At 38.6% G+C, this 18,604-nt stretch overlaps 1 protein-coding gene across 9 annotated transcripts in view; it reads right to left on the reverse strand.

The window, feature by feature from the left end:
* Positions 1-7,331: 7,331 nt before the first annotated feature.
* ARHGEF3 (Rho guanine nucleotide exchange factor 3) overlaps positions 7,332-18,604 on the reverse strand; it is a 117,759-nt gene continuing 106,486 nt past the window's right edge. For 7 of the 9 annotated variants that reach the window (XM_064156713.1, XM_064156715.1, XM_064156714.1 and 4 more), the window contains 8 exons: positions 16,660-16,830; positions 14,590-14,652; positions 14,164-14,260; positions 13,985-14,061; positions 12,825-13,082; positions 11,794-11,964; positions 10,503-10,689; positions 7,332-9,606 (listed from right to left, as the gene is read on the reverse strand). In XM_064156713.1, coding sequence (XP_064012783.1) covers positions 9,260-9,606; positions 10,503-10,689; positions 11,794-11,964; positions 12,825-13,082; positions 13,985-14,061; positions 14,164-14,260; positions 14,590-14,652; positions 16,660-16,830 — 1,371 coding nt within the window. In that variant the 3' untranslated portion in view covers positions 7,332-9,259. The remainder of the gene's footprint in view (positions 9,607-10,502; positions 10,690-11,793; positions 11,965-12,824; positions 13,083-13,984; positions 14,062-14,163; positions 14,261-14,589; positions 14,653-16,659; positions 16,831-18,604) is intronic. The other 2 variants (XR_010305236.1, XM_064156719.1) reach the window with 2 other exon arrangements.

The raw sequence follows: 18,604 nt of genomic DNA on the forward strand, positions 1-18,604 counted from the left end.
ACTAACTTGGAGTAAACCCAGCACCTACTGAATTGCTGGAGCGTGTCCAGAGAAGGGCAACGAGGCTGGTGAGAGGCCTTGAGCACAGGCCCTACGAGGAGAGGCTGAGGGAGCTGGGATTGGTTAGCCTGGAGAAGAGGAGGCTCAGGGGTGACCTCATTGCTGTCTACAACTACCTGAGGGGTGGTTGTGGCCAGGAGGAGGTTGCTCTCTTCTCTCAGGTGGCCAGCACCAGAACGAGAGGACACAGCCTCAGGCTGCGCCAGGGGAAATTTAGGCTGGAGGTGAGGAGAAAGTTCTTCCCTGAGAGAGTCATTGGGCACTGGAATGGGCTGCCCGGGGAGGTGGTGGAGTCGCCGTCCCTGGGGCTGTTCAAGGCAAGATTGGACGTGGCACTTGGTGCCATGGTCTGGCCTTGAGCTCTGTGGTAAAGGGTTGGACTTGATGATCTGTGAGGTCTCTTCCAACCTTGACGATACTGTGATACTGTGAATTTGGTTGCTACTCAACTGGCCATTGTTAGATCCACATCTCAGTTGAAAGCTAACACCCTCAATCAGTGAAGATTGGCATGACTCTATTTTTGACCATAGATCAAATTCAATTAGACCCTAAATGGAGTTACACCAGAGGACAAATTGAGTCAATCCTCCTCAGAGTAGTGGGTCTGCAATCTGGGACTCTGAGTCAGGAGGCTGCCTGAGGTAGCTCCTCAACATTGAGAGCTCTCAAATGGTGAGTGAAATACGTTTTAGGTTAGTTCCTTTCTAGAACTTATGTAAGCTGTGTAGTAAATTACTCTTGGCATCTGAAACCTGTAGTTTACTAATGTTTTTTGACTGCTATTTTTTAATTAGAAAAAAACTTAGTTACCTTAAATCCCGATAACTAAAGCTATTTGAATTGCCATCTTGAGAGCAGCCAGCAAGCTCACATGCAGAGCTTTTCTTATGCAAGTGACAACTATTTTAACCTAGCATTTTATTTTACTGACTCTTTTGAGATTACCTAAAAATCAGAAACTATAAGTAACCTACCAAGTCAGAAATGGTCTCGTGCTAACAGTAGCCTTCAGGGTGCGAAGATAAGCTAATAATTATTAGTTTCTTCTCAGAAGTCCTTGGGTAGCCAGCCAAGTTTAAATAGGGTAATTAGTATCTATAAAGATAATTTACATAAATTACAGAACCATAACACCAAACATTTATCTAATTGCAGAAACATGGTGTTCAATTATCCAGAGGTAACAGTCCCACAAATGCAGCGTTCAGCCTATGGATAACCCTGAGAATTTGATGTCTTGCCTGTGTGAGGACTCTGTGGTGGTAAAGACAGCATTACAGATGAGTTGATCTATTAGAGTAATTTTGCTGTGCTTTACCTAATTCAAATAGAATTTCCATATAAAAGAAAAAAAAAATGGCAGTAGCAGCCTAAGGTTCTTCTGTGCCAATGCACAGTACATCTCCAAACATGCCAACCTGTTCTATTAAGTTTGAATTGGCAAAGCTGTTAAGATGACTTCCAGGCTACGTTCTCAATATACAACTAGTTCAGTTGATCAGTGTTTGGATTTGATTGTATCTGGCTTGCCTTCATTCACGAATAAGCAGTAATAGCACAGAGCTAAGCTGGTGTCCTCACTCTCATTTCACATATACTATTCCTTGCTGTAACTTGTAGGAACATGTCTAATGATTCTTCTGTGCTGCATAAATCTAAAGCATATGAAAGACTGCAGGAATTTCATAGTTTTTTCTAGAAGGGAGAGGTGAAATAATAGCAGTTATCAAACATGGAAAAAGTTGTTGCAGAGGAAGAAGTATTTTTTTATATCCTTGGTGACTAGAAAGAAGTTTAAATTGTATCAAAGGAGATTTAAGTTAAATGTTAGGGGAAAGTGTCTAGCAATAGAAGTAGAAAAAGACATTTTCTGAGGACACTGTAGATTTCTTTAAATGGAATTTTAAAGTTCCATAAAACAAATTTCTTCTGGGAATGGGTTCACATTTGTTTGGCATAGATCCTTCCAACCACATTCATAGAACTAGTGAATAGTTCAGAGTTGGAAAAGACCATGGAAATCATCTAGTTCCAACCTCTCTGCCATGAGTGGGGACACTTTCCACTAGACCTGATTGCTTAAGGTCTCATCCAACCCAGCCTTGAACACCTCCAGGGAGGGTACATTTACAACCCTGCTAGGCAGCCTGTCTCACCATCCTTACTCTAAAATATGCCTTCCCAATATCCTGTCTAAATCCACCTTCCTCAAGTTGCAATCCTTTACCCCTCATCCTATCACTACAAGTCCTTGTAGAAAGTCCCATCCTGGCTTTATTGTAGGCCCCCCTTAAGTAATGGAAAGCTGCTATAAGGTCTCCCTGAAGCTTTTTTTTTCCCTCCAGGATGAACAGCCCCAGCTCTCTCAGTGTGTCCCCATACTGGAGATGCTGCAGCCCTCTAACCGTATTCGTAGCCCTCCTCTTGGACCTGCTCCAGCAGTTTGGATGTCCCTTTTATGCTGGAGGCACAAGAACTGGATGCAGTACTCCAGGTGGGGGGTCTCACAAGAGGGAGATAATCACCTCCCTTGTCCTGCTGGTCACACTTCTTTTGATGCAGCACAGGACACAGTTGGCCCTCTGGGCTGCAAGTGCACCTTGCCAGCTCCCTGCTGAGTTTTTCATCAACTGACACCCCCAAATCCTTTGCTTTGAGACTGATCTTGAGCCACTCCTTGCCTGGCCTATATTTGTACTTAGGATGGCTCCAACCCAGGTGCAAGATCTTGCACATGGCTTGTGTTGAACCTCATAATGCTGGTTTGGGCCCACCTCTCAAGCCCGTCCACATCCCTCTGGATGGCATCCCTCCAGCACATCAAGTGGACCATATGTAGTCTATTCTCATTCCAAAAGAATTACTGAATAAACAATCTATTCTTTTGGATAGGGTGAAAGAATTTTCAAAAGGAAATGAGGTTTTCCAGTAGCCATTCAGTTAGTATGATTAGATGTAGTAGAGCTGACTGTTTGCCTTAGGAAAATACAATTTTAACATGTGTGCCTGTCTGTATATGTCAGAGACTGAGATAACATGTCCCAGCATCTCAGAAAACACTAGTTTTGAGCTAAATTTCTGAGAAATGCTAAGCAAGCATCCTGTTTGTACTCACTGTCCCGAAAATCCCCTCCTGCATGAGCTCTGATCCCCAGGAGCTCCCCAGTATGCAACAACTGGACGAGAAAGCAGCCAGGGAATGCAGCGTGAGCTTGTGCATGCTACCATGGGACAACCTGCCTGACTGCTCAGCTTGCAGGGACTGAAAGACCACCATTCTTTTGGTCTGGAAAACCTGGAAACTGAGCTCCTGTCTCCTATCCCACATAGGAGGTAAAGGCTTCCTGTTGTGACAAGTTGATGCTGATTCTGACCCAACCACAGTCCAGCAGCTCCTGGTTTATCAACAACGGTGATCATTTCAGAGAAACTGGCTGGACAAGGGGAGCTCAACTCTGGAAACCCCTCACCACACTGAGCATGCCCAACACAACTGGACAGTGCTAAGCAAATCACTCCTGGAAAAAGCTAAGTGATTCTCAGAAATACATGCCTATTCAACGAGGCAGCGAGGTAAAAGAAGAGAAGCTCTGATCTGCAGATGGAACATTCCCCACGCACTCTCTTCAACTGGACTTCCAGGGCACCAAATGACTCCAGGGTGACCTTTCTTCTTTCTGCATGGGACTATTTCTTTCTTTTCTTTCTCTTTTCTCCCCTGCCTCTCTTCCTCTTTCCCTCTCTTGCCTCCCTTCCTCTTTCCCCCCTCTTCACCTCTATCCTCGTGTATGTCGTGTGAAAGCAATAAAGCTAGCCAATGTGCCTTAATTCTGTGCCTGAGAATCCGAACCTCCCACATCTGGGATTCCTCCAGAGTGGGATATTCCCGCACCCGGGATTCCTCCTAACTGGGGCAGGATACATATACACACACACATACACACGAGAAATTTATTCCCTTAGTTGTTTGAATTATCATAGCTCTGCTGCCATACTGTTCACATTGGATAAGAACCCATTTGCAGACAGTGCATAACTGTATGATGCTAAGATTTCAAACACTTCAGAAAAAATATTGATTCAAAATTGCCTATCTTCACTTTATTCCACTAATTCTGGAATGGAGCCATTATGCATGAATCAATTATAGAGCCATTCCAACCAACTCTACAAGCACTTAAGAAACAACTACCAAAAAGTCAATAGGGTGGGAAACTACTGTCTACTAAAATTACCTTCTAACTGTGACAAGCACGCTTGCTGCCATTTTCTTTCACAGCAAATACAGGAAAATATGCTAAAGGTTCTTTACAATGTATTTAGCTGTGTTCAGTAATGAGAAATGTGAACACCACAAGGATGTATCATTACAAATGCAGAAGATGTACAAAGTCCTGCCTATTTACCAAACAGTCCAAAGAAGTTTTCGTACCACCTGTTTTGAAAAGCTACTTCTTTGCCGTTGCACAAAGCTGTTTAATGTATTAACTAACATAAGCCTGGAAGAGGTCATTATGAAAATTGCTAAGTATTACTTAACAAGTGATATAACAGTTGACAAGTGATAATCACTGTACCACTATAAATCTTAATTCCTAATAGACTTAAAATAGGTAGCAAGAATCATAGTTCACAAAAACAGAGGTTCAGTGAAAACATCACTTGGATGGTCCACAGTAAAAAAAGGTTATGAAATCTGTCACCTTACTCTCCTGTCTGTGGTTTCTGCTATTTGCCAAGCATCAATCATGACTCCCTGGCTTGCATCATGTGGTTTCCTACCCAAGTACAAAGCAGCTGCAGATTCCTTTGATTCTGAAATCAGATTGTATGTAATACATAAGTAATAAAGATTTAGATCAGATAAATAGCCACAGGATAAAAGACATTTATAAGGCAGGATTACATAAGGTTTTATGCTCAAGGAACAAACTTGAGTGCATGCTCCAAATGTTGCTTTTGGGAAAAGCAAATTTAGAAACACAAAATGCTATTTATTCTGAGCACACTGACAATTTTAAGTAATTAGAAACTACTATCTTACTGCCCAGAAATTAGTGATACAAAGCATCTTCTTCAAATGTTTAAGTGTGAATTTTGTGCTGACTAAATTTTATGTGCCAGTAGATCAAAAACAGAGTAACTGCAGTATTAAACTTACTTTAAAGACCATGCAAAAAAAAAGAGGTACATTCAAAAAATTCAGACAAAACTTAAGTTACACAGTAACACAAAGAGCTTTGGTATCATGTACCAGTCATGCAGAAAATACAGCTGTCATAGGAGACGTTGAGATAAACTAAGGGTGTAGAATGAACTTGTCTCTGTAAAGCCAGAGACTAGTAGCAAAAAATTAGTACTTTTTTCTAACAAATTTAGTGAAAGCCTTACTTTAATTTTGTAATTGTTAATACATATAATATCTTACAATGCGTAAAATTTAATGCCATCTAATGATCTCTAAAAATCCAGTTATTTCCAGTAGATGGCAGCACCAACCTGTAGAAGAGATGACACAGTATTTGTGAGTGAGCATGAACTATGAAGAATTGTCCATTCTGGGTCTGGAACCCCCTAGTCAAAGGAAACAACCCTTCTTCCATATAAGTAGAACTCCATTTCTGGCTTTACGAGATCCTGAGAATCAAGACTGCTGATTGTCACAGTGTCACCATAAAACATCAACATTGCCAAAAAGAGCAAGACATTAAACTGATATCTAAAAGTTCTGATGCACCCTTCAAATTCTAGCATTTCTATGAAACCTCCAGAAACCTAATTCCCACTATTACAGAGACATTCCTGTGACAGCCACCCTGGTTCATTCAGGTGAGTGATGCTGAATAGGACTCATCACTCTACCTTGGAGTTCACCATTGGCCTTATGCTTTATTCAGATTCTGACAACTTATTTCCTGGTACTGAGCTTCAGACTTAAACTAACTGCTCCTGGTGTCTCATAGTGGACCTCTGTGTTCCAGGAGACAGACCTTCAAGCCTTGCATTTTCAGTGCTGCAGACCAAATCTTGGGACCAAAGACCACAGACAGATACATTTTCTTTTCTAGTCTCAGAAAAATCACATTGTCCAAAGATTTCCAAGAGCGTTCTCTCTCCTTACCTTTCTTTCTCAGTTAAGACATTCTGTGTTTTTACCTTTATTACTTCTGGCTCATCGGATCTTTCCAGAAGCAAGCCAAGACTACTCTGTTCTCAACAGGAATAACAGAGCAGACAGGTTGCCGTCCTCTCATGGTGATCTTCGCAGGCTCTTCACTGCCTTTTGCTTTTACACACTCCACCTCTGTGGTCATTCATCTTCTTGCCATGGCACTATGCTTCCATCTGAGACCACGATGACCTCAGATCCCATAAACTTCCAGTGTAAAAATGACACAGCTTTGACCTGTCTCGTTCACGGAAGCACTATGTATGCAGTGGTGCGTGACCTGAGAAATCAGAAGCAAGTCTCTGCATGAGAATGAGGCAGAGGTCCATGTGTGCTGCATAGCTGCGGCATGCACAGCAGTTCACTGTTGTAGCTTCTCAGACTCCAGTCTGCTGACACTAGGATTATTAACAGTAGTGATCACTTGGACATACTTACTTATATTACTTTTCATTTTTAATTCATCATTTTACATTTTACCCATTGTTGTGGGTAAAACACTGTTCATGCTCATTCTCCTCCACTCTTACCTGCCCAGCTGCAATCCAAAGTCATTCTTTCAAAAGCAGTGGGATTTCGAAGTGCTAGGACCAAAGCAGGGTAATGAAATGCTGAATGGTGTTAGTATTCTTAAACTGGAAGACTTATGCCTTAGGATTTGAGTAAAAGAAAACACACAACACACAACAATGCAACTTTTAGATCAATTTGATAAGATTAAATCAGTAATTAAGTGCATGCCAACTACAAAGTAAAACTGAAACACTTGCACTGCAGTGTGCTGAGCAAGATGTTAAGTGGGCTGCTAAACAATAGTAAACAATTGTAAACTTGCTTGCTATTTGGGACTCACTGCTGCTTGGTTGGTGGCTTTTTACATGCAAAATTCGTCATCTCAGTGTTGATCAGAAGACAGCAACCGATGCCAGAATGTTATTTTTCTGTTCCATATACCTTAAATTCAAATCTGTTCCATATACATTATTCAAATACGTAACACTTCCACCAGCATCAAAACAGAAGTGTTTGCTACGGGCTTAGCCTCTCTGTGTGCACCATTAAAGTCCTTCTGTAGTCTTGCATAAACAACCAAGCCAAATAAAAATCAAAATGGTTTAATGTAATTTATTTGAAATGCTTCCAGAAAAGCTTAAGGCTATTACTAAAAAAAAAAAAAGGGGGTGAACACACACATTCATTCATTCTTTCTTCTCTACCTGAAGACTTTACATGATCTGTGCTCTTTTTAGACATGCTGCTGAACAGGTTTTATGAAAATGGTTCATCTTAATATGCCTTCCTAAGCCTTTCTTACTGCAGTTTTCTTTTCGCTTGTCTTCACTGGCATAGTCATTCAGCTATAAAAATGAAGCAGTTGAAATAAATTACAAAGCCTGAAACAGAAAAGAAAATTGACTTTAAAAAAACCAAACAAACAAGCAGAAAACCTATAAATACAGAATTATGTTCTGTAGGGTAAAAGTGACAACGTTTTTCAAAAATAGAAATACCTTGGGTTATATTGTTTATCATCTTGTCACACAGACTTCTCTATGTGCATCAGCATATATATATATATATATGTGTGTGTGTAAGACACCTGACATAGTTCTGTAAACCTGTAGAACACAAGACTGTTTTTGGCAATAACTTAGCAGATTTTCCACTTTTGTTATTACAAGTACTTTGCACAGGCAATCTTGTGTAACATCACAGATAATTTCCATTTATTAATATGTAATCTTCATAGCTCGCCACACAGCACTGGCATTGTTTCTTGTATTAAGAAATAAAGTATTACCTAGGGATTCCTGAAAAGTAACAGGATGCTGAACTGAGTGTTTTAGACTGCATTTAAGTGACTCATCTGCTTCTCATCATAATAAGATTAAATAAGCCACCAGAAAACACAGTAATATTCCCAATTACATCATGAAATTAAATGCAACAAAAACTTAAAAAACAAAACTTGAGAAAAATATAAAGGATGTGATAACATCCTAAAGGAAAAGCAATTCCCTTTTTGTTTAACTTCCTCTACATAATCCCATAGGGTATCTGTAGAGCACCATATATAAAAAATCATCAGTTTAAAAACCAACTACATGTAACTGTAAACAGACATTTACAGAAAATTCAATGTTCTAACGTTAGTTTAGTGGTATTTAAAACCAACAGTGGAGGTCAGTGGAGTGCAAAACGCTGAAGAGGGCCTATTCACAAGCAAAAGCTTTTTTCCATTCTTGTCCTGTTTGAGATAATATATATCTTTATATATATATGGCACTGAAAGCACACTACCAGCTTATTTACAAATACCCAGTATTCTCAGCATTTCATTTCATTCAGTGCTGGCTGTAGAGGTTTGGTTGCTTGATTTTTTTCAGTGGATTACTTTTAGCATTGCACACTTTGATAAATAAACCACAAAATTATTCTGACTGCTTTAACTGAGCAGGATTTACTAAGTTCAGCTGCTGGATCTCAGGCTAGTGCTTCCTTTTGGAAAATAATCCCTAAAGAGTCACTGCTCACATGGGCCTCTGTTGCAAGATTATTTTCTATTTATTTTCCACAAGGAAATACCTTTACCTTCTGTGCCTTTATGAAAACTTACTGATACCCATAGTGAAACTCCATATTAAATCCACATCTTCAGCTGCCCCATCAGAGAGCAAATAAAGTACTTTAAAAATCGTGAAAAGATTCTTTATGTAATGCATATATAAACAGTAGTTTAGAGATTCTGTTTACAGCAGGACACTGAGAATAACTGGTGAAGTACCTCTTTCATCCACCTTAGCTGTTTATGGAACATAAATCACAGGACATGAGTTGCAAGAGATTCCAGCTTATACAGATTGGCAATTACAGTACTACACTCAAAGGTACAAATACAAGGAGGACTGCATGGACATTGTCACCAAATCATATTTTAAAAGTGCTTCTCCAAATGTTTCCACGTATGGAATGCAAATACTGTACAGGTAAGAGACAGCTTTTCTTCCATGACCTGTTGAGTTTTCATCAAACATTGGTTTCTATCTGCTTTTCATTTTCAGAAGAGTTTGTCTGTTCCATACGTTCACAGTCCATGCTGATCTCGCTGGTGTCCATACTACAGTCTGAATCACAGTCTGACTGGTCCATTTGCTCGAGCATGGCTTCTCCCTGGGGTACTCTGCTTCCATTTGGTGACAGAAGAAAATGTGCCTCTGAGTTCAGCATGCCAGCTTTGCCTGCACATGTGACTTTTTCTTTGGCCTGGCGAATACAGTTAAGCCACTGTTGTTTGTTGAAGGAGTCATTGGCTTGGAGTGAGTGAGTCTGGCTTTGAGGTCCGCTTTTGAAGCTGACTCTAAAGAAGTTTTTAACTGAAAGAAACAGTACATATTAAAACACTGAATGCTTTGGATAAATAGATTTCATACTACATAAGTACATTATAATAAAGGAACCTGCAAAATCTGTGATTTATGGTGTTGTCCTGCAGCTTTGGTTTGTGGGGTAAGAATATGGAATACCACAAGCACGTCTAATAAATCCTTATTGCAGGATTACACAATTTTGGGTTCTGCCATGCATAAACCACCCATAAAGGTCTTGGTCAATCAGCAGGATTAAGGCTTCTTCCACACTCAGCACCTCTCCTTCTACTTCTCTGCAAAGAAGAGTTCCAGAACCTCCACTGAATACTGCATCATGTGTCAGCTGGAAATTCTCTCATCACTTCCATTCCCTTCACTACAGAAGCAAATATATACAGAAAACCCTCTAAGATTCCACAGGCTAAGTGAGATTCACAGGACCTTTGAAACAGAAACAAGCATCTTTATAATATACTTACTTAGAAGGACATTACCATGAATAGCTGCAGACTTAATGCTGAGCACTACATTAATTATCTGACAGCTGAAAGACCCAGTTGTGAAATAACAACTGTGTCCATAATACAAGGAAAGTCATAACAGCTAAGACTTAAGACTTCAGAATACACCTGTGCTTATAATTGTCTGATTTTGCCACTGTGTTCTACATATTTTCCCCTTCTCAATTCAATACAGAAGATGTGTAGAGAAATCTCAATATAGTGAATTTGGAGAAATGATCCAAAAGAGGCAAGTTACAACATAAACCAGTTTGAAATCAAAATCAAGCTGCTGAATATTCATAATGTGAATTTCACAGAAAACACTCTGATAGATGTCTTATTGGCAGGTGTCTGAAGGTATGAATGATCCTATAAGAGCAATAAAAAAAGCAGTCATACTTCTTTCATTGTTGCTGAAGGCACCACGTATGGAGCCACCCAACCGCACCTCCCCATCTTGCAAGTCCTCTAGGACAAGCTCCTTCACAGGAATTGGCTGCCGGTACAGCTGGTAGCAGAGCTGCTCGTTATGGGTGATAGCTCGAGTAATCACCAACACTTCTTCAAAGAGGAAGACATGCAGTTTCTGTTAAAAACACAATAAAGCATCATTCCTTTATTAGAACATCATTAAGCACATTTTCTTTTAGAACTCTGCTCTAATGTTGTATTTTCAGCAGTTAAGGATCTTGCTCCTTTCAACAGTGACATCTCTGGTCCATTGCAAGCACAAACACTCTGTAACAGCAGGTCTGAAAAGAAGACTGATAACATGAGGATATAATTATCACAACGTTCATTAGAAAGATGAGAATAGCCACTTTCCTTGTGTTTGCTATATATTAACTGACTACCTGATCCTTATCAAGTGAACCAGAATATAGCATCCATCTTTCCATCTCAGCATAAACATGCTACACAGAAGCACTCCCAATGACAAAAAACGCATCACAGAACTATTGAAGCTGAAATAGAACTCTGAGACCATCAAGTCCAGCCTATAAACTAACACCACCACACTGACTAGAATCTTGCCTTCTTTGCTGCTTTTAAATATTTCACAAGCTCAGTTAATAAGAAAACTATCTCTCTTCATGTTTTGTCCACTCAAAATTTCCTGTTGTTTCTACTTAGCCTTGGAAGAATAACTGGTTACTCTTATATTAATATCCCTACTGAGATCTACATGCTTGAGGTGTGTTATTTTGAAAACAGAAAGCTCATCTTAGCCACTTATCAATCCTGCAGTCTCCTGGCGACAGGAATTCATGGTATCAAATAACAAATTTACCTGGTCAATAAATAAACTTGGACATACACAAATAATCACATAAAATATCCTTAATAACTGCAGTTTTTGGTAAATTTGAAATCTGTTAGCACCTTTTGTGTGTCATTGTAGACATTTCTACCATGGCCCCAAGACTAGAAATACACAGATTTTATTGAAATGTATAAGACTGACTACTTAGCCAGAATATTGTTGCATCCTCTTAAGAGACAGAGACACCCATAAGCTTATTACCTCCATTTATAGGTATGTGACTGATAACAAAGAAGATGAACAATAGATAATATTTATCAACTTTTCTAGGTATGAGGAGGTGATATTTATAGATTTATATTCATAGCTCTTTTAGCTGTCATGCAAAATGTAGAAGCTCTTTATCATAAAATATTTATTCCTTACCACTCCCCTGTTGTTCTTCAGTTCACCATGACAACACACAACACGTGAATTATCAATCAATGAATCCCTTTGGCCTTCTTCAAGATAAATAAGTCTCTCTTTGTAATACTGGCATTCAGATTCACCAGTTTTTATGTTGATTTCAGCCACTATGCCCTGAATTATATTTATCTACAGAAAAACAGTGAAACAGATGAACTTTAATTAGACAATCTAATATTCAGAACTATCTCCTAATAATCTGAATTGTAGCTACAAGTAAATAATTTTCATTCACAGCATATTTTAATTTCTTGCAGTCTAGACTATAAGAGCAACAAAATTAAGCAGACAATAGTGTGTAAGACACTTGCATTTGGTTTTATCATGGTTTCTAACAGTGGCTTAAAACCTGGTATTTGTTTCCAAAATGGGCATAATTAAGATTAAAAGATGTAAGAATTATAGTGAGAGATGTATGTTTATTAGCTGAAGTGTGCGAGTACCTGACACAGGAGAAATAACATGCTTTAAAAATATGTATTTAAATTAGGTTTTATTTCCCTGAACTCCAGCCCAAAACACTAACATTCTCAAATAAAAACCAGAATGAAGGGAAATTTTATCATCTGCAGGAATGTTGAGTATTAATTGGGACTTGGAAGTTATGTAAGGCCTCAAGCCAGGGAATAAAACTTATCTAATTGATCTAAAACCTGAAAAGAAATCTCCACATAACTTATACTGGAATGAGAAAAGACATTGAAAGGTAAATTTAAAATTGCTAAGGATCAAATAACAGCTGTAGAAAACACCTCCTGTCCCCCTTTTCCCTCTTTTCAGTTTGCTACTGAAATAGGATTTAATTGCAGGAGTGAGGATAGGTATTTCAGGTATTACTTTTGGCTGTTTGCATTTATATATATATAAAATATATATGTATGCATATGTGTGTGTATATATATATATATTTCCATATATTATGTAGTGTTTCTTAATTCATTAATAAGGGCTATAATCCCCTAAAATGTCCAAACCCAGCAGTGACTCACAGCTTCTTCAAGGTGCTGTTGATCTGGATGATCATTTGGTGTGTGTCTCAAAATTTCTCTAAGCAGTAATGGATATTTAACCAAACGGCTTCGTGGGATGTCAAGGAAATTCCAAAGGTCCAGTTTGCGACTAAAAGGAGACTCCAGGCAGCGCTGGAGGAAATCTTGCACTCTGTGATCTTGCTTCTTGTGATCCAGCAAAGCTTTGGCTGCTACTTGATTGCTGCAGTAGCTATCATAGGAGTTTAGGCATGGAAGCTGAGGAAAGAAATAGATTAGCCTGCATCTGAAACAAAGCAGTTTGCTACACTAAAAGTTCTAAGTGATTCAGTGTCAAAACTTAAGCTGAGAATCTGGAGATTCATTGATGACAGCGTTTCCAATATGAAGTTTACAAGGCTAAACCACCTTGTTTATCACTTAAATAATTTAGAAGCACTTGCTTAACTCTCAGGTCCTGGAGATCTCCAGTATTACTCCAATGCAGTAAAAACATCTGTAACTTAAGACTGAGCACTACTTAATACAGGCAATAATTGAACAGAGAAGTCTGATTTTAATCACAAATAGGAATAAAGGTCTAGGAATGAGTACTCCCCAGACTTGACCGTTTTTAGGTAAGCACATTACTGCAGTCAAACTTATATATTGCTCTCAAGAACCTTGATCAGACTAAGATGACAGAACTATGCCTTAAAGCTCAAAAAACCCAGCTTGTATATTGATTAGAACAATATATCCATTTACAAACCCTGCTATATTAACACTTATATGTAAACTCTTCAGAGGAAACTGAGCTTGAACGTATTTGGACCACAAGAAGTTCACTGATGTCCAAATATAGCAGAAAACAATTATGTTCAAAATGATTTTCTGTCAAGGAAACAGGTAATTTTTTTACACCTACAAGCTTATCATTATTTGCATTATGTACAAGTAGCAATCACATTTCTCTTGGTAACAACAGACCACACAAAGCTGCTAAACATGTTATAGTTTAATCCTCTAAGAAGTTCAAACCCTTTTTTTGTCCTGCTAAATTTTATTACTTAAAACTATTTTTTACATATTACATTAGATACAGAAAGGGAATTGTCTCATAAAATCTATGTGGTGGCTCTAAGCTAAAGTCTCGCAGCTGATTAAAAAGTCTGCCTTACCCAATCCACGAGGATATGGCCAACGTGTTCTGTTGATCCATCAGGCTTCCTGATTTCTTGAAGTCGCCTAAGAAGATCTGATCATGATTTAAAAAGAGAAGAGAAATATCACTTAATGAATCAGATTACTATGAATCTAAGTGCAATAGCAATGCAATCAAGAACTATTTGAGGTCTACCTTCATGCAGAGGAATTAGAGAATCCAATGTTCCAAAAATTTGGTTCAACTCCTGCTCTGTCATTATGGAAAGTTTAAGCATTGGATCATGATAAGCCTGGAAAGAATAAAGGAGAGGTTTGTAATTAATGTATCATCAGTAGCTGAAAAATTTGATAGCATTTCAAGTGTCCTATAAGTAAAAGCAGACCAAATGCTAAGAAAATTTTAAATTTCCATACCATACTATCAATTTAATATCTTTTAAAAAGCAGCACAAAGTGTTTCAGAGAAAGTGGGAAAACAGAAATATGTTTTGGGTTTGATTTTCTTCCCCCTCTTACTGTCTTAGCAATTACAAAAAGCAAGGACTGTTTTTAATGTGGTATGAACCAATGAATACTGTTTGTTGTGGTTTTTATTAGAACAGAACCCAACATCAACCACCTTTTTTGCTAACTTCAGATCCTCTATCAAGTCTTCTTCTCCTTGGGAAAGTTCAAAGATAGCCTGTAAAGAAATAAGTGAATATTAGAAAATAATTTTTTATTTAATCTATATTCAGCTTGAACTGATGGTATATTCTTAACAGCTCTCTTAATACCATGCAGCGGTAGTTCTCTGCAGAACCCAGGTTTTTCAAACAGGCTCATTTCCAGATGGGGGAGCTATCTTCAGAGTGACACTTTGGCTCGGCTCTAATATGTGTACAGGAGATTGCTGTTTCATTTTAACACATGGAGTGGTAAAACTTCCAAGTGGCCTAGTAAGTAAAAGATAGTGTTTCTTTCAAACATTTCTTTGGTAGTGAGAATTTGGATCTCAATATCAGTTCACTGTTGCAAAGGCTAAGCTCCACTTTGCTGTTAGTTACCTCTCCTGGAACAGATTTGAGACTTCAAGGCTGGCAGATCGAAGGTAGTCACCACCCTAAAACACTGATTTGTCAAAACACCTCTGTATTTACTTAGTGCATGATTTCATTCTGAATTGCACTACAGCAAAAGTTCACACCACTTTGGCCACTTTGAATTACTGACTTTACACTCAAGGCTTTCAACCTGCTTAACTCATGGAAGCACATTTCAGCTACCACAGATTCTCCTAGCCTGACACTATGCATTCACAGAGGGCTTATCGTGGTGTGAGTTACTGACAGTGCTTGCATGGAGTGCAGATACTCCTGAAGCATGTAGTGTAGGAACCAATATAAAGCAGTGCCTTCCTGCAAAACTTCCTGGAATGCAGCTCATTTATTTGGGGTCTATGACAGGTCCTCAAGACAGTAGTGACTATCAGACTATGTAAATGTTTCTTTTTCAATAAGCTCCCTTTGAAGTTCTCAATTTTACAAGTTATTTCCTAAGAAACAATAATAAATGCACAATAAATGCTTGACATTCCTGTTGTTTGATTTGTGACAGTCCCTAAAGTATTCTGAAAGAGACTGTAATAAACTTGGCTAATGCTACTAGAAATTGATTAGGAAAAAAACGAGAAGTCCCAATTCCATGGGAGCTCTGCCATTGGTGTAACATGAATGATTTTGGATCTGTCATGTACAACACATGCTGTGGAATATCTTCATCTTTCTAGCACTGATTCCTCACAGACACTCATTTCCATGCCTGTGGAAATGACTGTGCATTTCTGTGCATATGTGCCACTTGCTGAAGCAGCATGCTCACCATTACTAGAGCAGTAAAATGGAACACAAAAACATTAATCATCACTACAGAAACCTGTACACACATGCAGCAAATCACAGCAGTGTATCTTAGTAACTTTACATCTGTCAAGGAAATATGACTTGAATTTAAAAAAGAATATAGTCATCTAACATAGCATAACTTGAATTGGAGGTTGGGATAGTTCTTCTGTGTTAGTGACTCAGTGGAACTACTGAAATTTCAAATTAGACTTTGAGTACTGTGTCCAGTTCTGGGCCTCTCAATTTAAGAAAGATATTGAGGTGCTTGAACATGTCCACAGAAGGGCACCAGGCTAGAGAGGGGGCTGGAGCACAGCTCTGTGAGGAGAGGCTGAGGGAGCTAGGAGTGTTCAGCCTGGAGGAGGCTCAGGGGAGACCTCATTTCTGTCTACAACTACCTGAAAGGAGGTTGTAGCCAGATGGGGTTGGTGTCTTCACCCATGCACCCAGTGACAGAACAAGCGCACACAGTCTCAAGCTGTGCCAGGGCAGGTTTAGGCTGGACATTAAGAAGAAATTCTTCATAGGCATTTAGTACCATGGTTATTTAATTAGAAGGGTTAGGTGATAGGTTGGACTCGGTGATCCTAGAGGCCTTTTCCAACCTGGCTGGTTCCGTGATTCTGTGAATTATAAAGATCAGGGATGCAATTCTTCTTCTAGTGGAGATGATGACCTGTTTAATTTCAGATAAGTTTTCAGCGCTATCCTAATGCCTACCAGCATTCCTGAACTCCATGCTTTAATGATGGCTTTTGAACATGAAATTTATGGTAAAAATATTAAATATATATATATATGTATACCTCTTGACGCTTGATTTCTTTAGATGTAAGCATGTGATTGACACAAACATCAAAGGTCTCGCTCCACAGTTTGCTGTCTCTCCTCTTTGTGTTAGCAGGGGGGATATTTCGAGACCACGGTCGTGCACTGACCAAATCTGGGCGACTGTCACTGCGGAAACTGATGGAACGCTAGAAAGAGATAGAAGAACAGTTCTCATTGTTAGATCAGCTTCACATTGTGCAGTTGTTTTCTAAGCAATTTATCTCTATATATGTATAGATATTTCTGTGCAGCAAACAAATGTTATCTAATTGGATTTTACTGTAAGCTTCATGGCAGTATTTAGTACTGGGAATGGAAGAGAAATGACTTTAATAGAACTTTATGGAAAGGCAGCACTTCCATTCCAGCAGGAAAGTATGTCCATGTCCTCAAAATATTTAAAGCAATACAAAGCATTCATATACCATGCAACAAGAATGAACTACAGGGATCATGGCAGAATGGTCCAACACACTGAGCTAATGTAACTGATCAAGTACAAAGTTTCACTTCAGTAAACAGACATTATTCATGCATCACACATCTGCCTCATTAGATCACTAATACTAAAAAAAAAAAATATGCAAATTTTAGTGACAAAAATAGTATGAATACCTCTTTTTTGTTCATTTTGAAAGAAAGATTCAGTTGTTAAACAGAAACACTGGAAAGTTAGGACAGCAAGACCTGGTAGATCAACTCAACTTGTGTATGAACTGGAAGTCAACAGAATTGTTGGCTTTTGTTTATTTTTGGTGGGTGAGATTGTTCAAACATGTCTGTACCGAGAAACAAGTCCCACCCTGAGGATATCAGAAGAAAGCATGCATTGCAAACATATACTAATGGTTTAAGAAAAAAAATGTTGTCTCAGTTGGACAGAAAGAGGGTTCATGAAGTGAGACTGTCCTTCAAAACCTGTAGACTCTTAAAAATAAGAGTTCAGGCTAAAGATGGGACTCTATGCCTTACTGTGCTTTTGGAAAAGATTCCTTCTTGCTTCATTAAAATTAGAGCCTTCTTTCTGAGACCCTGCTTCAGAAATACCTCAACTATTTCACATTGTCGAAATACTCTGGTTTTGTTGTTGTTTAAAACCTGCTTTACATAACAACCATCTTCCAATTGCGGTAAGGATATTTGAAACAAAACACATTCCCTTTATTTCCAGGTTTATATCAGCACATACAAAATAGCAGACTTGGAATTCTTTTCTGAGGAGCCGATGGAATGCAGACAGTGGTTATGAACACAATATGTTTTTAGAACATCAGAAGACACTACAAAAATGAAAACTGTGCCTTTTAACAGGTGCTACTTTGAGCCCTACTAGAAACTGACAAAGCCCCTAAACATAAACACACGTTTGTATACCAACCTTCCAAAATTTTGCAAGTCAGGTGCTAGTCTTCCTTCAAGAGTTAAGAAGATAGAGAAACACACATGAAATTACATGCTGAATTTACACTTGTTATTATGATGAATCATGGAACTCATTATTCCCACATGCAAATGAAAAGATTAGAGGAAAATGGCAGGTGTGTTGCATCCACAAATCACCAACCATGAGAATGCAGCCAAGCAGAAAAGTCATTCCATGCCCTCAGGTGGAATGCCCCTTCCCATGCATTCCCCTATGCATCCTCCAGAAAACAGCTCCTTTGTTTGTGAGTGTGTTTCATTAAAGGAATGTTTCACGTTGGACTAAGAAAGTACTTATAATGAAAAGCACTAGAGAGACTGACTTTTAAAGTAAAGACCTTGATCTTGAACCTTTTAACAAAAGGTCATATATCATGTTGTAAAATGGCATGCATCTATACCAGCAAACTGAAACACACACAGCGATTTCAGTGATTTGAGGGGAAAAAAGCTTTCACATTCACTGATAGCAATGTTTCTTTATGCTGCATATGAACA

This window comes from Pogoniulus pusillus, chromosome 16 (genome assembly GCF_015220805.1).
Source record: "Pogoniulus pusillus isolate bPogPus1 chromosome 16, bPogPus1.pri, whole genome shotgun sequence".
NCBI lineage: Eukaryota > Metazoa > Chordata > Aves > Piciformes > Lybiidae > Pogoniulus > Pogoniulus pusillus.